The sequence below is a fragment of the Cordyceps fumosorosea genome (assembly GCF_001636725.1).
Source record: "Cordyceps fumosorosea ARSEF 2679 chromosome Unknown scaffold_12, whole genome shotgun sequence".
NCBI lineage: Eukaryota > Fungi > Ascomycota > Sordariomycetes > Hypocreales > Cordycipitaceae > Cordyceps > Cordyceps fumosorosea.
Window position 1 is genome coordinate 549,892 of NW_017387312.1, and position 26,106 is coordinate 575,997.

Consider the following 26,106-nt stretch of genomic DNA (forward strand, 5'->3'; position numbering starts at 1 on the left):
TGCTACCCCATACGGTTTGGCAAGGTGGCATGCACAGTGCCCCCCTGGCGACGGGCGTGTAAAATAATCGATTCGGCTTTCTGCGGCTTCGTCTGCCAAGTACCAACTAATTTGTATTAACAAGTGGGTGGTGGCTTCTGGAGGAAGCGTGCCCGCCCACCTGTAAGCACGAAGATCCGTGGCCCCCGAAGGCAGCAAGATTACCGACACGGCATGGCCGATAAGGTGTGTTGTGGTGATGCAAAGCTAATGTCAGTCTGTAAAACAGCATAAGCAAATAAGAAGCAGACGAAGTGCATATTTCAAAGGTCAGATCGGATACCGGCCGGGGCGAGACTCTGTCTGTCCCGCGCGGTAACGCACTCTCGTTGCGGCGCCCATTTTGGCTACCCTTCCCGCTACGACTGGTGGGTAAAATACAAGACATTGGCCCTGGAGTATCCGTAGTAAACAAAAAAGCCAGGCCTCCGAGACAGCAAGGCGTTGCTTCGCGGGCTTCTGCATGGCGGCGAGAGAGACGTCCATTCCGCCCGGCCAAAGCTCCGGCCTGGAATGCCGCCCTCGGCGCAAACTGCTGTCCTGTACGGATGTTGGTTGGCTGAGATGCCACATTTGCGTTCAACTTCCCTTTGTTTCCGTTTAAAAACAACTTCGCGCCCCCCTAGATGTGTACACGCAAAGACGCACTGCTGTGTACGGGCCATGTCCTTTCGACTTTTTAACTTTCTGGAAGCTAGATGCACAAGCTCGCCCTGCGGAAATTCGGAGCCGACTAGCCATCCCCTGCAAGCAATATTGCATCATGTGGAAATCTGCGGGCTGCAACGTGATCGTCGTAGTACATCAAGAGTGACACAGCTTCCTCAGCAGCTTCCCGTTTCGGTAGGGCGGGCTGTGAAGCCCGCGTTTCACCTGATCGCCAACCATGGTAGCTCGCCTGCCGTGCGGCTTTGCCTTGGCACCCTGGGGATCAGCCACGCCGCTGCGCAGAATGCGATGTGCGCCACCAGGCGCAGCGGAAGCCTCGGCAGCCTGAATGTGAATGCAGGTCCAGTGGACGTAACTCCTATTGAACTTGCAGGTTGTATGACATGTGATGGAGGTCTTTGTACTGTCTCGTGCGCCACCAGCCCTTTGCTTCCTCTCCCAATTTAGAAAGTAGCAGGGGCGTGTGTGGCTTGCTATCCTTGAATATGTCTGGCTGTGTTGCGGGCGTTCAACTCGATGGGGTATTTCCCCTAGCAAAACCTAGAAGCTGACAAGGTGATTCGTTCGACTTGGGATGACTTTTCGGTGAATGTTCAACGCCGCCGCTCAGGACGAAAGCGACCAGCCCCATTTCATGCTCAAGTCTGGGCCAGAACTTGGGCCTGTCGTTCCTGTAATTGGACAAAGCGCTGTGGAGGTCAGGGAATCTTTCTATGCCCGCGTTAACGCACAGGCTCTTGGGCATCGGAGCCAAGCAACACATCATCAACATCTGCCTCGGCTCGCCTGGACAATTCAGGCGCCAGGCGCCGGACTTGGTTCTCTGGTGGATCGCAAGTTGGACTGTTCGCCATCCCCAGCCAAAAAAATGATCCAAATGCAAAAATAAAAAGGCCGAAGTCGAGCCTTGCAAGCTCCACATTGCTGGTGGGATCTGTCTTCGACTCGCCCACTTGACAGCAAGTTAGCGGGAAGGCTGCATAGCGATGCAACCAGCACCACAATTTTCTCGAGATGGGCCAGTATCGATCCGGCCCGGCGCCTGTCATACTTTTCCAGGGTTTCCTATTCGTTGTCCAAGCCTTTTATTCGCTGTGTTACTGCGAAGAGGGGTTGTTGCATTCAGATTGCAGGACCACGGCCCTTCGGTGAATGTCTCTGGTGCCAAGCCTGGTGTATCAATTGCAGTTGCCATCAAATTTCGTCATATTACCTACCTGTCAGCCTCGTCGCTCGTTAAAGGCCCCAATATAATTTGCCATACGCGGCGCACAAGCGCGAATATTATATTATGCCTTGGTTGTCGAATTCGATTCGCGCCGGCGTTTTGCTGATGGATCTTGCACTCTTACGCTTCTTGAAAGCGGGCGGTCCCCTTGTGCACCAAGACGCCGAACTTCCAAGACACCTACAGAGCAGTGTGTACCCCGTAGGTCTCACCTATTTTGGGTAATCGGTGACGTTGAACTCCGTGGCAAGGATATTGTCCGCGGAATGCGCAGCCACGGTTGCTGCCCACGCAGTCGGCACAAATCGCAATTTTGCAATACCCCTTCGCTTTGAGCGTCAAGGTTTGCCGTGACAGAATGGTCTCGAATAAAATTCATTACTCGCAAGAAGAATTGCTGCAAGGTGGTCACGGGCAAGGACAGGTTGGCCTAGCGAGAACCGTGTTGAGGTAACTGTAGATTGATAGCGCAGGAGTTGCCTCGAGGCTGCCGAGATCCATATTGGAAGGGAAGAGGTTCGAGGCTGAAACGGGTCTGACTCCCACCATGAGGCTAAAAAGAGGAATTACCATAGGGTGCGCATTATTATGCCGACCGCATGAAGATGGATCGACGTAGGGCTTGCCTAGGAGCATCTCGCATTGAGAACATTTTGTCAAGATTGAGAATTGCAGTCTGTAGGTATGGGGCGTGTGGCGAACATTGGCACATGCGCCGCCTTCGTTCAGCGAGACTGTGAAGCGCAGGTCCGCACCACGGGCAGGCCGGATGGTGGGTTTCGGCCATGTTTCTAGGCGTGTCTGGGATCTAACCAACAGGATGGGCGATACGCAGAGGAAGAGGTGTGTACTCTTACGCGCAAATTGCTGTGACAAATGGAGATGCTTGTGGATGGATGAACTTGTGGATGCGGAACTGGGTCACACCTTATCGAAATACCGTATGCACCATTGGGCAAGGCGAGGCAGAGTTCCCGATAGGCGACGCGGATGCATCAACATCGTGGCGCGCATTCTCCCCTTTGTGTTAGAGGTGCGTCATGAGGCGGCGCCCTGTCTTTGTCCCAGAACAGACGTCTGCACAGCCTGAAGGCCGTTCGTTCGTCAGGTGTCAAGCTAGCGAATGGAAGGTGAAGAAGCCAGGTAAGCCGTGGTCGGCTGAGCTGTGAGGAACATATTCGGTAGCCTGTGATGAGACAGCTCTGGAGGTGGGTGGCCTAGTTTGGAGCTCGGAATTTGGGTTGGGTCTGAATCGTGAGCAACCCGATGGATATGGGACTATCTCACGGTGCTTAACAGCCAGCGAGCAGCGTACATAGGTAGGCACAGGTCGGCTGGTTAAGGGGTAAATGAGGCAAGAGGCCGCCGACTCGACTAGACAATTGTTTTTGCAAAGGTTGGAGAGGTACAGTTTCGGGCCAGGCGGTACGATACGTAGACAGTGTATGGACCTGACTGTCATATAGGTTTATGAAAAGGAACGAGGCAAAGAGGAAGAAGCCGTAGTATTACGGCGAAACCAGGATAGAGCAGAAAAGAATTTGTTTGCTATTTGGGTGGAGATGAGATGGCGTGTGGTGTTGCTTGTGTGGTACAGAGTATAAAATGGTACCGTACCTGTTGGTGTGGTTTGTAGGAAGTGGCTTGGCAGCTGGCCGCCAGCTGGCAGCTGTAAGGACCCTTTGTTTGCTGTGAAGAGCGTGGTGCGCGTTTGCCTTGAGGATCTGAGGGGGGACAGATCACTGCGCCTATAACTGGGCGAATTGACTTGGGCAGTCAACAGATGACTTAGTTGACGCCACGTCATCTTTTTTTAGCTGCCTTCTCCCACCGTCTCATTTTATCCCTGACACATGGCATAATGCATGCAAAACTAAATGGTGGTAATGAGACGACTACCGAGTCCCGGGATAGTAGAACGCTGGCGACATGCATTCCCCGCATATCCAGGTCGTGGACGCCCCGCAGCGTGGGCGTGAACAGACGCCACAACTACGGCGCCACCTGCGGCTTGCAGCGAGTCGTCGATGTTGCATGTGGGTGTATGTATGTATGTAGGTACATTGGTTCTGGCATGTGCGACTGGGATGCCAGGTTAGAGAAGAGGGAAGATGATGGCATTGCTCTCAAACCGGGGGACACAAAGCACACCTTTGAGTCTCTGCTAGTAGTTAGCACAACATAGCAGAGCAGAGGCCATTGAGGCCAAACTAGTAAAGATCATGGCCACAGTTACCAACTACGTGGTATGCAGCAAGTGCAGATAGTTGATCGAAATATGCAAATATGGATGACCATGTAGGACTAGTTAATTGGCTGGATTAATTAAACTCGGTGAGTGACGCGATAGGGTAATGCGGGCCATCGGGGCAGGATAGTAAGTAGTAAGCGGTATCCAAGGGAGAAAAAGCAAAATAACGGGACAAGTGAAAAGGAAGCTTCGAAAAAAGAAAAAAAAAAGGGGAAAGTACAGCAAGAAGGGCATTCTGTCCGCTCTCAATCTCTGTCGATAAATCACTAGCCCTCTGTCATCCATACGAGCACCAGAGACCACCTATTACAGCACGTACCGAACCCTTAAGCCGGTGGCTGTGGCTGCTCTGCTCCACCAGCCTGACAGGTCCTCGACTCCTTGATCCATTCATCTCACCTGCCTGGGGGACGGGGTCTGTCTTTCTGAATGGTCTGGTACTGGAAGGGACGGACTCCATCGCTAACCGGGGTGGCGACAAAATCCACCTGCTGCAACTCCAGCCCTAGGCACCTACCAGCAATGCCTACTATGTTACTGGGGGAATTATGTCAATGCTGCTTGTTTACGGTGGGTTTGTCGACGGGATTGAACAAGAGTTCTCGCTGTACTGGTAGATGGGAAGCACCCTGGTAATCTGTGCCTGTGCTCGAGCGAAGCACGGCCGCAGCCGAACGAGTGTGAGCGAAACAAGCATCTCGAGGTTATTATTGTGTTCCTGGCTCATCTGCATCTGCGTAAGGGATTGACGAGTCGTCAAGCCACCGAACGCCGACCACCATGACAGGACTGGTGGATTTCTTAGCGAATCGCCAGCGCCTATTTTGCTTGAAGCAATGCAGAAAAGCAAGTTACCGGGCCCGTCAAACTGGTGAAGAGTCAAGTCAGTTAGTTACCTACATCCAATAAAGTAAGTAGCTAGCCAATTGGGCAGTTGGTTAGTTGGTTATAGTGATTTTCTTTGAATGTTAGTTTGCCTTGTAAGGACCGCTTGGCGCCCCAGGTTGCCGCCATGGGATGGAACACAAGCCGCGGAGTTGTCTGCCCAAATAACTCGGCGTTCTTGCGATGATAAATTTACGATTTTTACGGATACCTCTTGGCGAGTGGGCACGGGCGGTAACCCATGTGGAGGGAGATTGAATCGAATCGCTTACTGGTGCAGTGATGGTAGTCAATAAAATAGGTAAGCACCACAAGACGGAGAGATCCGGACGTGAAAATACAAAGACAACGACTACCTGTAGCCAGCTACCAACAGCGTGGGAACTGATGCAGTGGTAACTTACTACCTGCTCACAAATACGTATCCCGCCTGGCGATTCTTATGACCATTATAATGATTATTGTTATAATTTCGTACCATGGCTATTAACCGATTGGAACGCCCTGACCATCAAGTTGCAACGCTCGTTTAAGCAGGCCTTATAAAACTTATGCAATACCTACGGGATGCTGTGAATAATCTCCAGGCTAATCCGTTCCGCGGCTCGCATGAACAAGGTATAGTAAGTAAGGGAGCAGGTTGGCAGGCCTAAGGCCCCTGTCATTCCCCTCAAACCCTCACAGCTTTGTCTCTCAGTTGTCGTAGATATTTTGCTAGCCTTCCGCTGCCAGCTGTCTAGCAGCGAGCGCCGCCGCAGGACCAAGCCCTGTCCGGTCAGTCATCTCGTACAGTACGTTGCGAGCTTCCACTCATAGATCAATAATTGACTTGAGTCTAATGATCCGTACTTGTATTTATTGGGCATACGTTTGCTGGCTGTACATGCCCCGTTCCAGCGACCCATCCTCCTTGTGTCGACTTTCAGGATGGGTATTCTTCATCTCCGCATTACCTGGTGTGCCTTTGGTGCTGCCTCGGGAGTGTGCAGCCAACGCTGGGAAAAGGTTGTGAAATTTTGAGAAATTATAGAGAGCGATAGCTGTGGTGTATTAAAGCTATTTCCCTAGGTACTTGGCAGATAATAACTTGTTCAGTGGCAGCTCTGGCAAGTAATAGTACTAATCTGTTCTGGAGGTAACCATAACCACAGGCAGTCCACTGACTCTTGTTCCACCAAGGCCACCTCCCGCACGCCGCCAGCATCCATCATCCCATCCCCATCCTCCGTATCTTTTCTACCTTATTATTAACTAGGGTAGGTATGTTGGTAGGTAAGGGTATCCCTGATCCTTCATCCCTCCACTGGGCATCCCTCCATCCATCCATCCATCCATCCATCCATCCATCCATTCATCCATACACGCCTTCCCTCTCACGCCTTCCACGCCACCCAACTCCACGCCGCTGACATTCCGCCCGTTTTGTCCAGTGTCTTGGCCCCCCCCGCCTGCCTCCTGTGCGGTACCTACAACCGGGTACACACAATATTCTACAGTACACCTCTTTCTGTACTTGGCTACCTACTTACCAACTGGTTGGCTGATGCTTCCGCTTCCTCTCACCCTCTCCGTTGTCCCTCCTCCCACCACCCCGAGACTGATCGGCTGGCGCCTGTCGCACCTTTTTTTCATTTTAGATTTTTTTCCTTTTTCTTTTTTTCCAATTTCCCTTTTTCATTCTATTTTCCTACCCGCCACACGAGCCACATGAACCGGTACCTATAACGTCAGGTACCCCAAGACGGCCGCTTGTACACACACTCTTACCCACTCGCTGTCTGGTACTTTTGCTTTCCGCCGACTCGCGCGACTCAGCTACAACTCCCTCCTGCAACAAAACAAACGGCTGCCTTTTCTCATCTCTCGTCACATTTCTTGGTGGTTTTCAACTTGTTGCACCTCCCTGCATCCCCCTCCGTCCCCGTCACCGCTCCTCGAGCGCCTTGGCCGTTCCCGGTGCCTCCTGGTTTGTCTCCTGCTCCCTCCATTGACGTACCTGCGCCACATCGACCGCCGCCCTCATCTGCTACGCTGCCACCCCCACCGGCTCGATACATGGCCGTCGCCATTTCCATTTCTATTTCCTTACACCTCTCATCCCTCCCTCGTCGAATGCCGATTTCCTTCCCCTGTCGATTGAGCCGGCCATTCGGCTCGTACCTTCGCTCGAATCCCCTCTAGCATCTATAAACGCTGTCTCTCACTCGCCAAAATGTCGTCCTTCACATTCGCCCCGAACCAATACCCCCAGCAGCAACAGCAGCAGCAGCGCGAGATGCAAAAAAGTATGTCCATATCTTGTGCCAACATGCGCCACTTTCATTGCATCTGGCTAATCAGGACTCTGTCAGACTATGTCTTCGTGGACGAACACAACCGCCACAAGCGCCTCAAAGGCATGTCCCCCAAACCACACGCACACGCTAGGCCGCGGCCAAAGCCGCGCGCGCCCGCTGATGCTTCGCACTCAAGTTCTACTGCTGACTTGCTGGCTTTTTTTTTTTAGTGATGCGAGCCTGCGAAGGATGCCGTCGACGAAAAATCAAATGCGATGCCGCCACTACGAACTCGTGGCCCTGCTCCGCATGCGTCCGTTTGAAACTCCACTGTGTGCGACCAAACGGCTTCGACAGCGCCGGCGATCCAACTACTTATGAGGCCTTCGTCACCCCGGATCAATTTCACCAAATGACCATGCAGATGCCTCCGCAATCGCACCAGAAACAGGAAATGTACCCTCAAATGCCCAACTATACGGAAAATCCTGCGGGCTTCTATACCATTCCCTACGACCCCTCTCAAGCACAACATGATATCAACTACACCACCGTCCCTCCAAACATGCTCGACCCGGGTTCATACGTGCAGCAACGCAACTTTCCGCAGCCTTCTTTCAACCAGCCTGGTCAGCCTGGTCATCCCGGCGCGTCCCCCGAGTCCTACACCACCGATTCTTATCAGCAGCAAGATCTAGCTGATCTTCTTGGAACGCTCAAGCTCAACGAGGTCGGCACTGGTATGGCACAGCTGCTATCTTGTTCTACCCACACCATGTATGCTAACGGAACTTATAGCACCTTATCTACGAAACAAGGCCTCCTTTCGACGTGGCGAGGAACCCGTTGTCGAGGATGACGAAGATTACGGCGGTCTCCCACCCATCCTGTCAGGTTCAGGCTCCAAAATCCGCATACCGCCAGAGCTTATGCCCGACGAAGAGACTGCGCTACAATATTTCGAACTCTACTTTACGCACGTGCACCCTTACGTCCCTGTACTATACAAGCCACACATCTATCATCAATGGCGTCATGCGCGTGAATCCATTTCGCCCCTCATTCTCGAGGCCATATTTGCCATTGGCGGCCGGCTCGCCGAGGAGCCTGCCATGGGCCAGCAGTGGCTTGGTCTCGCCTCAAGACATGCTGACGCATTCATGGATACGCCCCGTCTTAGCACGCTCCAGGCTCTTCTTATGATACTCAAAGCCCGCGAAGCTGCCCCCAAACGTGGCTACTTCTTTCGGTCCTGGATGACGGTGGTGCAGTGCGTTCAGATGGCTAAAGATCTTGGGCTTGATGAGCACTACGAGGACCATGAGGACGGTATTGACTGCGAGCATAACCCTACCGATTGCCATTTGCGCACCCGTATTTGGTTGACAGTCTTTGCTTGCGAAGTCATGGTTGGCACGCCTCAAGGCCGTCACGATCTTTCCGTCAGCATGGATACCGTTGATTTCACCATTCCAAAGCGCATGCCTGGTGCTGACGAATCAGAGTACCAAGTCTCGAGGAATTTTGTTTACTTTGTCCGTATCGTTCGTAATATCCGGACGATGAGCACCACATATGCAAGGCTGCGGAAGCGCAAAGACTGGGGAATCGACCCCGAATTCCAAGAGCTCGACAAGACCATCACGTCATATGTTAGCGATCTTCCAGCCGACCTCGCCATTTCTTTCCCAGCCGACAACTCGCCTCCCTGGTTGCCTAATAGCTTCATCGGCAACCTGCATAGCTATCATTACCTCACCATCATCCTTTATAACCGACCCCAGCTTTCGTTCCTTGACCCCAATGCCAACCGTGTTGCATGGAAGCAACATATGTTGCAGAGCTACAACGCTGCTAAGGCTATTTGCAGACTGCAAGAAGCCATAATCAGCAACTTTGGCCTGTCTGGCCTACAGTGTATGCAGCGTGGATTCTCATTTACAGTCTATGCCGGCTTATCATGCATCGTCATTCACCTAGTAGGTAATTCCGGCAAGATCTCCAGAATATTCTACTGACTCTTTTAGGTTGCCATCGTTTCCCCTGATCCCGACTTGAATTCGGATGCTCGGGAGTTCTTCACCAGGCATATGCGCATCATGGAACAAGTGATGGAAGTATGGCCCATGCCTGAGCTTCAGACTCAGATCGACACGGTCCGTGAGGCCTTTTCTGCAGATACCCGCAGGGCGTTCGTCTTAAAGCCATCTTTCCCTTATGGGAGCCCACATCCATCGAACAAATCGAGTCCCCCACACATGCCCAGCGGTGCTTACCACGGCAACCTTGGTAGAAGTGGCTCTCTGGATCAACACCTCGATGCACACAGCAGCCTTCGCTATGTGAGCAACCCTATCACACCGCCGATTTCAAGTGATCCTATGAGCGTCAAGAACGAATCGCCCGCTGGCCATCTTGAGCTTATGCCGCACGCTGCAACTTCGGCGGCTACCATGCCGCCGAATATGGGACTTGCGGATCACGTTACATGGAACCCGTCGCGCATCTTTGAGTAAGTTACCTAAATATGAATCAAAACGATGACAAGCTAACAGTATTCAGGCAATGGAATAATACATTCGCTGTCGAGCCGCCCCAGACCAACAACAATTCGACGCTTGGTCTGTCACCTGGCGGCTCAGACGTCACTCGCATGTCTGATACGCACACGGCGACCTCGGGCATGGTTGCAAGCGCCCAAAATACCTCACCTCCACCTTTTGTGCCAAACATGGCCAACTTCATCACTCCGGCCATGTGGCAGGAGTCTGTTGCTAGCGTGTACGAGGGTGGTCTCAAACGTGCCTGGGACCACCAATAAAACCGCAGAGTTCGGCTGAAGAGTCTTGCGGTCTCAGCGGTGCTTTCGAGTCGAATTAATGACCTTGACGATTTCCTCTTCTCAGCTACCTAGAGCGTTCTGACATTTCAGGATGCTCGCTGTATAATTATCTATGAGGTCTTTTTTGTTGCGTTGGCCACATTTGCTGCCAACCGTTGTCTTGTTTGGCGATTTGGTCAAATACGAGCGAAGTGCAAAGCTTTCTCGACCAGCGTCGTATTCCCATCATCTATTTCCCTTTTTATGTACCAGGATCGGTAGATATAGCTTAAAATGTGTGGCTGGCCGGTGGAGCACGAAAACGCATGCAGAATGCCGTCGCAGGGGCTGGATTACGAAAAATGTGATGGATCACGATGATTTATTTAATGATGGGGAATATCCCAGGCGTTGCGGAGCATTGCATGGGATTTGCGTTATATAAGAAAGTGGTTTCTTGGAGACATCTACACATGATTTGCCCAAGTACGATAGAGTGACTGGCCAAGCAAGATGGGCCGGCCTATACAGGGCGTCGCATATTTGGCATCGTGCAAGGAAGGGTCATAATTACGAATCACCGTAGGAAATTCCACCTTGATCCCTTGCAGGTGGGCATTATTTTCTCATCTCCAAGGCGAGATGCGGCATGTGGTGCTGGACGTTCATGCGCGTTCGTCCTTACTATCCTTGTCTGCTTCGGTAGTGAGTTCGGTGATGCGACGGCGTTGACTCCGCGCCCCCTCAAAGGGCGGGTGCAGTAGAAAAAAAAACAAGGTTTCGTCAACGGCCTTTCTCGGTTACAGGCCTTTGTCAAGTTGCGTTTACCCCCAGCATTCTGCCAAGAATTCTGTCTGTGCGATATTGGGGTGATTTGTTTCGCTGGGAGGGAGAGGAGGAGGCCGCCCCCTTCTTCAAGAATGTGGAGCCTTCGACTGGCAATATAATTTATATTACTTTTGTCCCCCACTATGGCCATAGAGAGAGGGGACCCTTCGCTATTCGGCCAAAGTTGAAAAAAAAAAAAAAAAAGAAGGGAAACTCCATTCCAGCCTGGCTTTCGCAGAGCGGCATATCCCGCGCGGCTTGCGCTCGTCCTCCTCGGACATGGGTTTCGGCGTGGGGGAAGAGGGACGATGGCGAGTGGGCGAATGAGGGCAGATGGGAAAATCAAAAGATTGATCTGGGCTAACATACTTACATACACACCCCCTTTGCGTCCTTCTCGTTTACCTCGGCGTTTTGCGGGGAGGCTAGGGGGGGGATACTATTTGTAGGGAATCGTGTGGCTTTTCCTGGGCGAGATGCCCATCGGCGTAGGCACGTTGAGCCGAATACGGCGCTCAGATCCGGCCGAAGAGGTGATGGGTGTCAACTCGTCTCTACTCTGTAAGATCAGCGTATGAACGCAGCCCAGCGGCGGAATAGCAACTACGTTGACGTTTACGGGTTATTCGGGGAAGAAACGCTCTTCACATCTCTGGCATTCCGCCGATTTGAAACAAGGCCATATTTTTTACACGTAGTGTTACAACATCTGCCCACAAACCACTCTCTCCAACCCAGACAGCCCTCGTTCACGGCGCCACCGGCTGCTCGCCAGCTCTCTTCGCGATGCCCTCCTTGATGGCGTCCCATATCCACGGCTCCACGAGGTTCCTGCCTGCCCGCGTCTGCGCAACGCCGCGCCCCCTCCTCCCCGACGCCTGCTGAGCATTCTCCGGGATGTGAAACCGGCGGACGGCGGGCAGCTCGTACCACCTGCGGGTGGCATTCTCCGCCGCGACGTCGCGCGTGTAGTTGACCAGGCCGAAGCGGCGGTCGCGCCGCGCGGCGGACACCAGGTCGCCGGCGCGCAGGGCGCTGTACCGCGGCTTGCCGATGACGCTGACGGTGGTGGCCGTGAGGCGCGTCCCGGGCGGCGGGCCGCTCGCGACGAAGCGCTCGAGGGCGGCGTGCGAGGAGCGCGCGGCGGAGGGCAGGTGCACGTGCACGTGCGTGACGAAGGGCGCGGTGGTGTACGTGACGAAGAGGAGGGGGACGACGCCGCAGAGCGCGACTGAAGGTGCGGGTGAGTTTTGAGGTTTGCGAAGAGTAGGGTTGGAAGGGGGGGGGGGCTTACTTTTGACAGTCTCCTCGATGGGCTTGTCGGCTTGGACGTAGCCGGGGACGGCGACGCACAGGAAGAAGACTCCGACGAAGAGCGTGGTCACCTTGAGCATGGCCAGGAAGGTGGTGCGGCCCGTGCCGGCGTGGTAGATGAGCAGGCGCTCCGGGATCTCTGATGAGCGTGGTTCGCCATGTCAGCGAGGGTGTGCAAGTGATGAGGATGCGAGTTTGGGCGGGGTGGGATGGGCATACCAAGGTTCACCTTGGCCTTTGCGACCGCAGCGCCGGCTTGTCGCTTGGAGACGGCCTCGGCGGCGGCTTTGGAGAGCCGCGACGACGACGGCGGCGGCGGCGGCGTCTTGACGGAGTAGAGGCGGAAGAGCAGGGTGTGGCCCCTGGGCCGCAGGAGCTGGGCGCATTGCGTGGCGGGGCGGCAGACGCTGGCGCTGTGTTGTCTTATGATCCGAGAGAGAAGCGTTGGACTAATTGGGGAGAGTTGGCACATCGTGGTGATGCTGTTGGCCGGAGCCTGTGACGGAGTTGTTGATGGAGGGTTTAAGGTTGTCGTTGACTTTTGGTGGAGCAAATTTGGGCCAGCGCGGCTAGGGTCTAGATTGTCCAAATTGGCCTCGTTCTCATGTTTGGCAGTTTTCCATGTACTATCGTACAGCTGATGAAATCCGATTTTTTTTTTCTATTCAAGCTTCATAAAAATCGTAGTCATTCATTCTATTTTAGACCACATTCTTGGTCAGCCACTCCTTCCACTCCTTCTCGCCCCAGCCAGAGCTAATGTCCTGCAGAACACCGTCAAAGACACCGGTGGGCGTGACGTGGACGCCAATCAGCCTGTTCATCTTGGTCACCACCTTAAGGTCATTAGTGACCTCATTGCCGACATTCAGCCTGTCATCACTCTCAGCCGTTTCCGGGATGGCCAGCAGCTCGTACACCTTGGCGTCGTCGACGCCCACGCCGCCGGCCAGCTTGGCCAGGCGGCGGTAGGTGTTGTTGCGCGTCTCGTTGACGACGTTGATGTCGAAGAAGGACTTTTGGGCGTCGAAGAGCGCGGCGCTGAACTCCCAGAAGCGCTCGGGGGCGAGGCGCAGGACGGCGAGGGCGGCCTCGTGCAGCAGAGTCGAAGACGGGTGCCAGGGCTGGACCTGCTGGCGGAAGATGACGGCGAAGCTGCGGGACCAGGCCGGATCGGCACGGACGAGGGGATCTACGACGGTGCGCAGAGTGCGGAAGAGCTTGGCAGAGAATGGGCAGCAGTAGTCGAGGTAGAGCTCGAGAGTGTGCGTCGCGGGCGGCACCACGGAGGAGGAGGTGTCTGGAGGCGGGGCGAAGAGGAGCTTGTGGGCGGCGAACTTGGGAGGGAGGGCCATGGTGTTTGCTTGCTTGATGGGTGGTATTTGTGCTGAGGGAGATGATGAAGATGGAAGGAAGAAGAGAGGATGCGGATGATGGTGATGGTGAGGGGGTTATGGCAGGTGTGAGATGTAGATGAGGGATGGCGTCATGTTGATAGCTTGGGAAGCTATGTATGGACGGTACCTCTGCAAATGCGTAGCTTCAGTCAGGTAAGGAAGTATCTTGGGGATTCGAAGTGGCTGGTGAAGTGGCAAGTGGCGCGGTGCAGCGGGGTTTTCGGATGGTTAACCGTTGAAGAGCTACTAATAATAACAGTTAGTTAGAGTGATGTACCGGCTGGGGATCCGTGTGTTAGCTCGAGATGCACATCATTAGAACATTAAACATTTGTTCCAGAATAATCCCTATCTTGGCATGTTTGTTGGTTGAGATTGTCGTAAGCTGTTGTCTCGGGACTACCAGTTTGGTCAGTTTCCGACGGCATCTTCTATTCCCACATGCTGCCGTCGCATATGGATGGATGATAGCCAACGCAGTCATCATGGACTTTGCTTGGCACATATCGGGAGTGGCTTTGTTTGAACAGCTGAATGGAAAGGAACGAGAGAAAGTAAGGGCAAAAAGCAAAGAAAGAAAAAACATCCTGCAGAACGATCATCGGATGGTCAGCAGATGCCACCCGCCTGCACCCGGCCAAAAAGCTACATACCTGCTACTAATTAAGCTTAACCAGGCGGGCCTGTGGCTTGCAAACGCCACCAACACCCATCATCATCATCGGAAGCCGGGCCAATATGTGCATACTTCTGGTACACATGCCAATTACGCCCAGCCATGCACCTTCGGACATTGTCCAATTCAAGAAGCCCAGTCCGCACATCTCATCTCAGCTCTCGACGCAATCGCCCGAATAGTTTGTTCAGCTCAATGCACAGGTCCTTGTAGAACCCCCCCCCGCGTTCGTCCAGTTCCTCCAACTAGTGTCGGGACGTCACGGCGCTGAACCAATCTCTCCACAGTGGCGCAGCCTTGGCAATCCATCAATCCATACAGGTTGCCGCAACTCGAAAATCCCGTCTTCTAGACCTCTTCCTTTTCCCTTTCTTCTTCCTTCTCTTCTCAACCACAAGTAAGACAGACGTGTCTGCAGGTCTCCCTTGCCATTCCCGTCTCGAATATTAACCACCAAAGCAGCCCGAGCAGCCCAACGCCCGAAAGAATCCCCCAACATGATCTGCCTCTCCAAGGCTGACGAGCACGCCCTGCGGCACCTCTCCTTCAACCAGAGCCCGCCTGCCCTCGCACCGGGCCAGACCACCTGCGAGGACCTCAACGGCATGGCCAATCTCCGCGAACACGTTGCCGCCGACCAGGACGACGGCGGCGGTGGCAACGCGGGCCTCTGCGGCGCCGACGCCCAGGATGAGCGGCTCCGCCACGCCTCGCCTGAGCCCGAGTTGCCCAAGGCGGCAGAAGCAGGATGGTGGTGGAACGGTATGTTTCCTTCGTGATCTTGTTCATTGATCCTGCTGGGACTGGACTGGACTGGACTGGACTGGACTGGACTGGAGCGGATCACCAGGGACGGAAACATCACTAACTCGTCTCCTCAGGCCCATCCCTGTCTTCTCGCACGGCGGTCCTTGGCGGACCCCCTGCCTCTCCAGCATCTCCTTCTTCTCAGCGTACTCGGTACGTCTGGGGTTGGGTGACCTGGATCTCCTCCGTTCTTGTTGTCTCCTCTGTACTCTCCTCCCTCCGGGAACCCTCTTCTCGGGCTGTCGTAGCCCCCGCGTTCTCGTCGTCTCCCGGCGAGCCAACTATGCTTCTCCTCAACGACACCGCCACCTCCGCCGTCTCCTCCGCCGCTCCGGCCCTCCTCGCCGCCGCCGCCACCTCCGGACCCCTCCGCAAGCGCTCGACCTGCGCCACCGGCGGCGTCGGCGGCGACGAGTACAACACGCCGCTCCACGTCGGCGCGCTCTTCATCATCCTCTTCGTCTCCTTCACCGGCTGCGCCTTTCCGCTGCTCGCCGTCAAGTTCCCGCGCCTGCGCATCCCCGCACGCTTCTTCTTCGTCGTCCGCCACTTCGGCACCGGCGTCCTCATCGCCACCGCCTTCGTCCACCTGCTGCCCACCGCCTTCGTCTCCCTCGGCAACCCCTGCCTCTCCAGCTTCTGGACCAAGGACTACCCGGCCATGCCCGGCGCCATCGCCCTCTCCGCCGTCTTCCTCGTCACTGTGATTGAGATGGTCTTCCACCCCTCGCGCCGCATCCAGCCCGAGGACATTGCCTTGAATGGCGGTGGTGGGCATCAGGGGTGCATGGCGAACGTGGCGTTTGTAGCGGAGGGGGAGCGAGGCGCGGATGGCTCCGTGACGCAGCCGATCCGGGACATGGGTCCGATAGGCGGCAGGCAGTCGAGCGTCGGCCAGAACTTGACGCAGCTGAGCAGGTCGCTGTCCACGTCGGTCGACACCTCGCGGGACCCGTCCAGGATTGCCGTGACTGGCAAGAACGATGCGGTGCTGTCATCGGATGAGGACTCGTTCCGGCCTCCCACTCTCTCTGCTCAGCAACAGCTGCGCAGGGAGCGTCTTCAATGCATCCTCCTAGAGCTGGGCATCCTCTTTCACAGTGTCTTTATCGGTATGGCTCTGAGCGTGTCTGTTGGGAACGAGTTCATCGTGCTGCTCATTGCCATCACATTCCACCGTAAGTTTCATGCGCCATTAGCAAAGCCCATCGTTCTAACTCGGCTATAGAAACCTTTGAGGGATTGGCACTGGGCTCTCGTATCGCGGCCGTCAAATGGGAAAAGCAAACGATTCAGCCGTGGCTCATGGCACTGGCCTATGGCTGCACGTACGTTCAAACCGTTCTTGCTCATGTATCCTTCCACCGTAGTGCTAACTCAGAACTTCAGCACGCCTCTTGGACAAGCAATTGGACTCGCCACGCATACGCTCTACAGCCCCGACTCCGAGGTCGGTCTTATCCTCGTAGGTGTCATGAACGCCATCTCCGCCGGGCTGCTCACGTTTGCGTCTCTGGTCGAGCTCCTCTCCGAAGACTTCCTGAGCGACGCCAGCTGGCGCTACCTCCGCGGCAAGTCGCGCGTCGGCGCCTGCATCCTGGTCTTTCTGGGCGCGTTTGGCATGAGTCTCGTCGGCGCTTGGGCATAGATTCGTCCGGTCTTTTCTTGTCCTGCAATCTTTCTTTTTAGGTTGGGTGGGAAACTGAGACGGCTGATTTGGCCAACCTGCGAGCTGCGCCTTGACCGCTCCAACATCGGCTTGCGCCGCAGAGTGTGCTTTCTGGTTCAGCCTTTGAGCTGATTCAGCAAAGCATAATGAGTACAGAGGATTCAACATCCGGATATAAAATCATTTACATTCTTTTTCCGTCTTGGCTAATGTTTGGCTAAAAATAAACTATTTGAATACACTTCCAGCCGGTACGAGATTTACATGCTCTACAACTATTAGGTTTACCATTTTATATAGAAACATCTATCTACACACCATGCAATGTATGTGTCCAACATTGTGATTCAATTATTTACAACTTCAATGTCTGGTTCACGCTATGATACAGTATTCTTCGTCACCACGCCGCGCGCAAATTCTCCAAACGTGAGGTGCTGCTCAATGTCCACCTCCTCGCCCAGGTTGGGCTGCGTGAAGACGGCCAGCGTGTTGCGCGCGATGCGGCCGTCGCTGACGCTAGCCTTGACGCCGCGCACAAAGTGCGGCACGGCCTTGAACTTGCCGGCGGTGATGCGCTCGAGCGCCTCGCCCGTCTGGAAGGCGATGCAGTCGCGCGGGATCCGGACCTGGAACGTCTCGCCGGTGCGCGACTTGATGTACAGGCCGGCGCTGGGGTCGGGCGACGCGGGCAGCTCGCTCAACGCAGGCAGCGGGGACGAGCCGCTGCCGGCGGGGACGACGGTGTCGGTGTCGGTCTCGTCGATGAACATGGCCGACGTCAGGCCCGTCAGGCAGCCGTGGTCCAGGTGCGTGGCGCACCAGTCATCCTCGTCGCCGCCGTCGGCGACGTCCTCGCGGCCCTGGGGGTAGTAGTGGAGGAGCCGGGCCTTGGTCGTGTTGGAGGTGCTGACGACGTGCTCGAGGTAGCCCTTGGGGTAGCCGTGGATCTCCTTCTCGGCGAAGCGGTCGCAGGCGCGGGCGACGAGGACGGCCACGTCGATGATGAGCCTGCACAGGTCCGTCACGGCGGGCTTGAAGCCTGGCAGCACGGCCTCGGCCGGCCAAAGGTTCGGTGACAGGTACTCGGGGAAGGTCGCCTCGGAAAACTCGGCGGTGGGCTTGGCGCACTCGAGGGAGGCGTCGACGTAAAAGGCGCAGTTGGCATAGTAGGAGCCCTTGAAGGTGTCGGCCTTGCCGTTCTTGAGCGTCTCCTTGCCGAGGGACCAGCCGGTGAGGTACTTGGCGTGGGCATTCTCGAGCGTTTCTAGAGCAGGGTTCGTCGTTTCAGCGCGACGCATACAAGGGAAAGGAAGAGATGGAGCCATGTAGGAGTTGCATGCATGCACATACCGAGTTCTGCATGCGGCAGATTGCCAAGATAGGAAGCATAGGACAGGGCTGAGTGTCTCAGCTTGGGGAACTGCTTTGGCACATCCTTGACGACGAGGATGCCGAGCGAGTCCGGGCCGAAAGCCTGTTGAAGAGTCTCAAAGGAGACATTGCCTAGGAGTTTACAAAGTCAGCTACTATAAAATACTTGAGGGGCATGCAGTGAATGTAGTGGTAGTGGCAGCAAACGAGACGAGATGGAACCTACCAGATTGGAGATCTTTGAGCGAGACGGTGACGGCCTGTGCCTGCGCGGCCATCGTGACAAGGGCGGATGTGGCTTACTGCGTATTGCCAAAAATAGGAGGGTGGTCTTTTTTGATGAGAAAAAATGAGACAGGTATGACACACAATAAGAAAGGCTGAATAATACGGTCAAGTGAGTGAGTGAAGAGAAGAAGACCTTGTGGAAGCACAGCAGAACGTCAGTCGTTCAGTTGATGATGGGCATGGTGGCTGATGCTGATGGCGGGGAGGGGCTGTCCGCAGCCACTGTCAATGCCTAGGTCAAGGAATTTCAGCGTTGTTAATTGGTGGGCTAGGCCGAGAACCGACGGATAATAGCCCTGTATTTTTTCCCTCCACGCCGTTAGTACCTGTAGCCTCATGCTGCTTTAGCGCTGCGGTTGAGAACTTGCAGAGGATTTCGGCCGGCCCTTCAGCACCCCCCAAGCAGCCAGCCCACTGCTAAAAATTCATTCTTAAAGCGGCATCTTCAGCTCCCCCACCACTTTGGAGCTCGCCGCTCTCCGAACCCGCCATCTCCAACTTCACCTCTTTCTTTTGCCGTAGCAAGGCGCACCCCCCCTCCCTTCGGCCCGAGATACGAAATCGTAGCCCGTCCCATCTACCGAAGCTGCATGAAACCCCAGACGTACGAATTCTTCTCGAACGACTCCACATCCCTCCTCGGGGCCATGGTCAAGCCGCTGTCCTTCAAGGGCGACAAACCCAAGAAGCGCAAGCGCGCGCGCGCCACCACCGACGACGGCGACGACGACGCCGGCGCGGGGGCCTCCTCCTCGGCGAGCAAGCAGCTGCGCAAGGCGGACGATGTGCCGTCCGCCGACGATGACGACACCTGGGTCGCCGCCGACGCCCCGTCCGACGTCTCCGGGCCCGTCATGTTCGTCCTCCCGACGGACCCCCCCTCGGCGCTGGCCTGTGACGCCGCGGGCAAGGTCTTCACCATGGCCGTCGAGAACATGGTCGATGCGAACCCGGCGACGGCCGAGCCGCACGACGTCCGCCAGGTCTGGGTCGCGAACCGCATCGCAGGAACCGAGCACTTTCGCTTCAAGGGACACCACGGGAGGTTTGTACCCCATGTCTCTTGTTTTTTTTTCTCTTTGCTAACTTGGCGCCTTAGGTATCTGGCCTGCGACAAGATCGGCCTGCTCTCCGCGCACTCCGAGGCCGTCTCGCCGCTCGAGACCTTTAGCCTGGTCGCCACCGCCGACACGCCCGGCACGTTCCAGGTGCAGACGCTGCGCGAGACCATGCTGTGCGTGGTGAAGCCGTCGTCGTCTTCGGCCAAGTCGGCGCCGGCGCGCGACGAGGTCCGCGGCGACGCCGACGCCATCTCCTTCGCCACCACGCTGCGCATCCGCATGCAGGCCCGCTTCAAGCCCCGGATCAAGGCCTCCAAGGAGGAGAGGGCCCTCGCCAAGATCAGCCGGCGCGAGCTCGAGGAGGCCGTGGGCCGTCGCCTTGACGACGGCGAAGTCAAGAAGCTCAAGCGCGCGCGGCGCGAGGGCAACTACCACGAGACGCTGCTGGATGTCAAAGTCAAGAGCAAGCACGACAAATTCAGCTGAAAGCATTTAATTAAAAGTCGGTTGGCGTTTGGTTTTGTTATCGGCGTTGTTGTTTTGGTAGTTTTATTCAGGAGATCATAGAATTGGGTGGCACAATTGTGTTCGTAGAAATATACCCCCAAGAGGTCGGTTTCCAACGCAGGCGAGCTTACGCGCACGTTTGGTTTCCGCTATCCAGCGCGCCATCCTCTTACGCAGCCATCTTCTCCCGCAGTGAATACGACTTGCTCTTGATCGAAGAAGCAAAATGATCGCACAATCTCCTCTCCATGCGCCCCGGGCAGGCCGACGCCATTCGCCGTGTCGAGGGACCATTGTTGCTGTGCGTCCTTGGCTAGAAAGTTGAGCTGAAAGAATTGTTTACTACCAGCACTCTCGTTAGTTTTCCAGGGCTCGATAGACCAAATTTCGCCAAAAAAAAATTTAAAAAAAAAAGAGAGAGATTAAACGTACTCTTGGGCGCCCGCCCCGATGACGGCGCCGAGGCCGTCGGCCTTAGGCGTCACGTTGGCGACGTACTGGCAGCCGAGCAGCGGGCGGAGGTCGCCAAAGTCGCGGATCGCATCGCCACCAGCGCGTTCCTCGGCGGCGTCGTAGAGGGCGAAGCGCTCGTCGTGGGAGAGGGCGAGCACCTCGCTCGAGGCCGGGCCGAGGAAGGCGGCGCGGTGCACCGAGGCGCCGTGGTTGAAGGTCTGCACCGTCACCTCGTCCTCGTCGGCGACGCGCGTGTCGTGCACGCTCACGAGACCGTCGGTCGACCCGGACAGCAGCAGCGCCGGTTGGCCGCCGTGGAAGGCGAGCTCCGTCACGTCGTCGCTGTGCACGTCCTGGTAGTGTGCGCGAGGGGCCGGCGCGCCCGTGACGTCCCTGTCATCATCATGGGCTGTCAGGGCATGCTTCTTTTTTTTTTTTTTAATTTTAAAAAATCGGCGGTGAACTTACCAGAGATGGATCGAGGCTGTGTGGTTGTGCAGCTCCGTGCCGACTGCGATTGTGTTGGTCGCCCTGCTGCACGCCATGGACAGAATCGGCGCCTCGCTCGCTGCAAGCAAGTTGCCATTTGATCAGCATCATCATCATCATCATCATGAACACCAGAGACCACAAGAAGACGACGACGAGTCAAGACTCACCCTTGAAATGCGCCACCTTGGCAGCGGCGTCCTTGATCCGGAGATCCCACACGGCGACGGTGCCGTCCTCGCCGGCCGTGCACACCAGCGCGTCGTCGAGCGTCCGCAGCGCCGTCACTGACTCACCGTGCGGCGCGTGCCAGGCCGCGACCGGTCCGGCTGCCAGCCGCGCGGGGTCGAGTAGCGAGATGGCATTGTCTGTCGCGATGGCCGCGAGGCCGAGACCGGTGCGCGCAATCTCGGTGATGTAGACGGCCGGCTCCTCCTGGCGGCCGCCGAAGCGGTGGCTCTCGACGTTGGCTAGGTTGTACATTGCTTTCCAAGGGGAGATGCTGTGCTAAGTTGTCGAATAACGGTCGGTCTCTTGTACTTTGAGGCCTCAAACAGAAGTCGGTCAGATTTTGACCCCCCTCCGTTTGTTTGGCTGCGATATTGTCTGCGGCTGGGAGAGACGCCTGGGTGGATAAGGATTCTTAAAGGCTTTCTGTTTGCTAATCGTTAGAATTTCGGATGTCGAGTTTATTCACGGTCGCAAGGCACTTTAGGCTGCGCAGACAAGGTTTGAGTTGATCATATTTGTGATAAAGTAAGTTGGCCCGCCCGCCCTCGATCAAGATTTCCTTGTTGGTGGAGCTCAGCACTCAGCAACCACCCAGTTGCAAACACCATCCAAGTTGACCAGAGAGCTTTGAATTCACATATCCCACATATTCCACTTGCTAATCGGCATATCTCAGGTAGTTTCAGCAGCTAGTCCAATTTCGGTAAATCGCCAATCAATGCCTTGGCCGCATCCCTCTCCTTCTCCGGCAGGGCATCCAGCACGCCATACAGACGCTGCAACACCTGGCCAGCCTGGGCGCGCTTCTCGGGCGAGGAGGCGCTCGCCAGCAGCTCCTCGCGCTTCACCTCATCCGCAGGGAGGAAGCTTGCCTCAAGGTCAAGGCGCGAGGCCAGCAGCCAGGCCCTCGTCCGCGGGTGGGCGTTCCACAGCGCCCGCGCCCGGAGGTGCAGGACGGCGGTGACGAGCCAGTCGGCCGGCACGTTGGGGTGCGGGATCGGGCGGCACAGCTCGTTCTTGAGCGCGTCGCCCCCCTCCTCGTCCGCGTACGCGCTCTCGACGTGCGCGATGAAGGCGGCGCTAAACACCTGCTGGCAGGGCCGCACCGGCTGCAGCCGCAGCGTCCGGCCCTGGAACACGGGCGTCGGCGGCAGCTTGGCGAGGCCGTCCGTCGAGCAGTCCACGTACAGCGTGCCCGGCCGCGGCACGTACGAGCCCCGCTGCAGCGTGACCAGGTCCGGCCGGATCGAGACCACGCGGCCCTGCCGGACGATGTTCTGCATGGTCCGCAGCTCCGCCAGCTCCGCCCGCGAGACCGTCGCGCACCGGTACATCTCCGGCGGGACGTCCCGCGACAGCCGCATCGCCTCCCCGCCCTCCTCCATCTGCGCCACGTAGTCGTCGGGCGAGGAGCAGGTCAGGGCGGCGCGCTGCAGCGTCTGCAGCGTCGCCGCGCGCCGCGCGCCGAACAGGTCGCCCGGCTGGAGCGCCTCGCGGTCGCGCAGCCACGCGTCGCGCGGCACGATCCAGGTGACGTCCTGCTGGCGCACGCCGCTCGCCAGCAGCCACAGGCAGGTGTCGATGCCCGTCTTGCCCGCGCCGACGACTGTGAAGCTCTCGTGCGGCTCCCTCAGCCCGGCCAGCTGGTTGGGCGTGACCAGCTCGACGCCCGCGGCCACCTCGTACTTGGGCGGCGCCATCGATGGCACCGTGACCTTCATGTACGTGGCGTCGACGATCTTGGCCTTGGCGCCCGCGCGGTACAGCTTGCCGGTGACGAGCGACCGGAAGGCGCCGTCGCCGAGGTACTCGCACTTGGGGTGGTAGGTGACGCGGCCGCTAGGCAGGAAGCGCTGCTGCATGAGCTGGCTGTAGTACGCGAGCACCTCCTGCGAGGTGGCGAGCTCGTAGAGGCCCGCGTTGGGGCCCTGCTCGTCGACCTGATCGCTGCCGAGCGGCTTCGAGTTGACGCCGTAAAAGGCCGACGGCTGGTGCAGCCGCACGAACGGGTAGGCGACGGTCCAGTGCCCGCCGGGCGCGTGGTATCGGTCGACAATGGCCATGGTCGCCTTGCTGTCACTGAGCATGGTGTCGGCAAAGGCGAGGCCCATGGCGCCGGCACCGACGATGAGGTAGTCGACGTCGACGATTTCAGTCATCGTAATGAGCAGACTGAGCTTTGAGGGGCAAATAGGGCAAAAAAGGGAAAATATTATGGCGACGATGTCGTGTACAAGAACAGTTGTCTTCAGATCTTATCAGAGTTCCGAAGCTTGTATATAAGCATGCAATAGACTGGGTAGCAGTGGGAGCAGGGCCGTGCACTTCAAGGTTACTACACGCTCAAAAGGCAGGATACTACTTTTACTTATAATACGAGACATATGCAATAAAATGTCGGGGTCCTTTTCCTTGGTTTCCGTAGAGCAGCCGTCAAAACCTGCTTGCGCAGCAACCCAGTGTCAAGGCCGCCGGCGTCCGGTCAGTTAGGTCCGGCCCGGAGCGTATGACCGACTCCTGTCAAGGCAGAAAGCATGAACAACACAATTCGCGCATACTTGCTACGCGGTCACATACTAGGTTCGGCGTGTGTTGGGGCCGTGGCAGTGTCTTTCACCGGTGATTATGTGACCAGACTCCGTCCCTCCAGGTCAGGTAAGCGGCCATGCTTCACCTCGTCAGCTTGGCGGAAGTCTGTCGAGTGTTGGCAATTCAAATTCTGATAAAATGACACATAAATTCGTAATGCCTTGCAGAAAGCCCGTTTGCGGATTTCTTCCAATCATTGTTGCATGGATGTTTGAGACACTGTCCGTGTCAGGGAGCTTCCGGCCATCCGCCGTTGCAGCAAGATAAAGTCCGCTCCCGAAGCGGAGGCTCCACAGATGACCACCTGCCATCTGCATCTCATCTTCAATCATTGAATTTGCAAGGAATAAAGAGTAGTTTGTGATTATTTTAGGTTGCTATCGTACACATGCGCTCCGTTTTATTTGCTTTGTCCTTGCCAAGATATTAAATAAGAAGTCCCGTCAGATGAATTCAGCATCATAGCCAAAGAGAAAAGCGTTTGTGTGTAGATGTCCCACGTAACGCCAAAAAGTAAGTGCAACGACCAGCCACCCCCCGCTGATTTCGAGTCTATATCCCGGTTTCCTGAGTTGAAATGCTTGGCACGCCGGCCTATCTATCCGATTCGAGTTGCCTCTTATGCGCCGTATGCTCGTTGATTGATCGGAACGCTCGCTTTCCGACTTCGTAGCTGCTAATCATGATGGCGCAGGCCGGTGCAACCTTGAGAGTTCGTGGAATCCAGCCGCGCCATAGTCCGGCGGCGCCTTCAGTCTTAAAGATGTGCCACAAGAGTCGGATCATATTCTGCTCTTCCGGCGCGGCTCCTGCTGCTGTGCCGACGGTTCGTCGCGGAGTGCCATCACTGTAGATTTGCGTTCGCGTCTTGCCAACATCAAAAGGCATGGTGACAATAGAGGCAAAGGCGCCGGACAGGGCACCGGCCGAGAAGCTGTCCAAAAAGGTCTCGGCTTGTTTCTCGTTGCTGCGCGACCGACGTCGGGCCGTCAAGAGGTCCTCGTCGCGTGATAGGGAGCGCCCACGTCGCTCTTCGCGCATGTCGGTGAATTTGGTCCGCAGCGTCTCATATCCCCACCAGTATAGACTGGAGAATGGTACGTCTCTCCAAAGCGTCAAGTTGAAGCCTCGCCAGAGTGAAGCGTAACCTTCGGCAGCGACCATGGCTTTGATACCGCTAAGGGTCTCCATGAAGTGACCAGAGGCAGATCCTGAGGCCTGGATGCGCGTGCGAAAGAGCTCGATCGGACCAACCGCGGCGACAGCAATCACTCGTGCAATGGAGCCGGCGGCAAGCGGTGCATAATCGGAGGAGAGGTTCGACAGGGGGCTTTTCGGGTGGTATCGAAGATTGTCATAGCCAGTAAAATAGATGATGTTGGCGGGAATCGTCATGACCAGAGTCGGGGACAGCCCACGCCACAGGGTGGTAACGCCCTCGTTACGGGCAATCTTGCGCAGTCCATCTATAGTGGATTTGTACGTCTTCTTCTCAACTTCTTGGACAGCACAGTCGTGAGCGCGAGCACCGGCCACCCCAGCCATGATTCCTTCGATTTGCGGCGCGGCCAAGCAGAACTCAGCGTTGTTTCCGGCAAAGAAGACTTCGCGGCAGCATGCTGTGACTCCTAAGTTGGCGGTTTGGATCGGGGTAAGGTTGTGCGGCGTGAGGGCGAGTTTGGAAAAGTCGATGGCGGAGACGGGCGGCTTTTGTGACTGGAGGCGGACTCGGACGACATCGAGCGGCGTCACTAGAGACTTTTGTTAGCAAGTCACGTATTCGCATCCACGGGCGAGAATGGTGGATCTGACTCACCGAGCAATGAGGTGAGCAGACTGCCTGTCATGGCAGAGATCATGGTTTGCGTGGGCGTGATCGGGGGCACAGGCGGCAGGGCCGGATCTATCCTGTCATGGTTTTGGGGTGTGATATCGCTGGCGGCTAGCTGCCCGCTGGTGGGAGGGCGGCTCATGATGCGCGTTGCGCGTGGCCGCGCCAACCGTGAATGGCGGTGGTGGTGATGCGGGCCGTCAAGGTGGATGGATGGATCGATGGGAGCTCGGCCGAAGCGAGACGAGGTCTATGACGAAATGTTGCTGACAGCAAAGGGTAGAGCTTGGCTTGGTCGCGAGAGGGGAGGGTTGATGGCAAAGAACAAAACGAAACGAGATGCAGAACGTGTTGAGAAGCAGAGAAAGGGAGCGATTGATAAGATGAAGGTGGGTGAGGAAGAGGAGTCGTTGAGTACGGGCG

General features: G+C 56.2%; 9 protein-coding genes across 9 annotated transcripts; 3 read left to right on the top strand and 6 right to left on the bottom strand.

The window, feature by feature from the left end:
• Positions 1-7,284: 7,284 nt before the first annotated feature.
• Positions 7,285-10,169, top strand: ISF_05273 (Fungal transcriptional regulatory protein; the record flags this gene model as incomplete). The annotated part of the gene is made up of 5 exons (XM_018848878.1): positions 7,285-7,357; positions 7,579-8,088; positions 8,147-9,327; positions 9,376-9,860; positions 9,911-10,169. The coding sequence occupies 5 exons, from the start codon at positions 7,285-7,287 to the stop codon at positions 10,167-10,169; spliced, it is 2,508 nt and encodes an 835-aa protein (XP_018704014.1).
• A 1,577-nt stretch (positions 10,170-11,746) lies between these two features.
• On the bottom strand, positions 11,747-12,783 carry ISF_05274 (hypothetical protein; the record flags this gene model as incomplete). The annotated part of the gene is made up of 2 exons (XM_018848879.1): positions 11,747-12,450; positions 12,531-12,783. 2 exons carry the CDS (start codon positions 12,781-12,783, stop codon positions 11,747-11,749), a joined length of 957 nt encoding a protein of 318 aa, XP_018704015.1.
• Positions 12,784-13,012: 229 nt separating this feature from the next.
• ISF_05275 (Thioredoxin-like protein) lies at positions 13,013-13,666 on the bottom strand (the record flags this gene model as incomplete). The annotated part of the gene is made up of 1 exon (XM_018848880.1): positions 13,013-13,666. One exon carries the CDS (start codon positions 13,664-13,666, stop codon positions 13,013-13,015), a length of 654 nt encoding a protein of 217 aa, XP_018704016.1.
• A 1,215-nt stretch (positions 13,667-14,881) lies between these two features.
• On the top strand, positions 14,882-16,839 carry ISF_05276 (Zinc/iron permease; the record flags this gene model as incomplete). The annotated part of the gene is made up of 4 exons (XM_018848881.1): positions 14,882-15,146; positions 15,266-16,369; positions 16,420-16,519; positions 16,581-16,839. 4 exons carry the CDS (start codon positions 14,882-14,884, stop codon positions 16,837-16,839), a joined length of 1,728 nt encoding a protein of 575 aa, XP_018704017.1.
• A 401-nt stretch (positions 16,840-17,240) lies between these two features.
• Positions 17,241-18,512, bottom strand: ISF_05277 (hypothetical protein; the record flags this gene model as incomplete). The annotated part of the gene is made up of 3 exons (XM_018848882.1): positions 17,241-18,127; positions 18,214-18,366; positions 18,461-18,512. The coding sequence occupies 3 exons, from the start codon at positions 18,510-18,512 to the stop codon at positions 17,241-17,243; spliced, it is 1,092 nt and encodes a 363-aa protein (XP_018704018.1).
• A 600-nt stretch (positions 18,513-19,112) lies between these two features.
• Positions 19,113-20,069, top strand: ISF_05278 (FRG1-like family protein; the record flags this gene model as incomplete). Its single annotated transcript, XM_018848883.1, has 2 exons — positions 19,113-19,567; positions 19,622-20,069. The coding sequence occupies 2 exons, from the start codon at positions 19,113-19,115 to the stop codon at positions 20,067-20,069; spliced, it is 903 nt and encodes a 300-aa protein (XP_018704019.1).
• A 443-nt stretch (positions 20,070-20,512) lies between these two features.
• ISF_05279 (WD domain protein) lies at positions 20,513-21,515 on the bottom strand (the record flags this gene model as incomplete). The annotated part of the gene is made up of 3 exons (XM_018848884.1): positions 20,513-20,936; positions 21,012-21,111; positions 21,203-21,515. 3 exons carry the CDS (start codon positions 21,513-21,515, stop codon positions 20,513-20,515), a joined length of 837 nt encoding a protein of 278 aa, XP_018704020.1.
• A 437-nt stretch (positions 21,516-21,952) lies between these two features.
• On the bottom strand, positions 21,953-23,422 carry ISF_05280 (NAD(P)-binding domain protein; the record flags this gene model as incomplete). Its single annotated transcript, XM_018848885.1, has 1 exon — positions 21,953-23,422. One exon carries the CDS (start codon positions 23,420-23,422, stop codon positions 21,953-21,955), a length of 1,470 nt encoding a protein of 489 aa, XP_018704021.1.
• A 1,024-nt stretch (positions 23,423-24,446) lies between these two features.
• Positions 24,447-25,825, bottom strand: ISF_05281 (Mitochondrial carrier domain protein; the record flags this gene model as incomplete). The annotated part of the gene is made up of 2 exons (XM_018848886.1): positions 24,447-25,603; positions 25,669-25,825. 2 exons carry the CDS (start codon positions 25,823-25,825, stop codon positions 24,447-24,449), a joined length of 1,314 nt encoding a protein of 437 aa, XP_018704022.1.
• Positions 25,826-26,106: the final 281 nt, after the last annotated feature.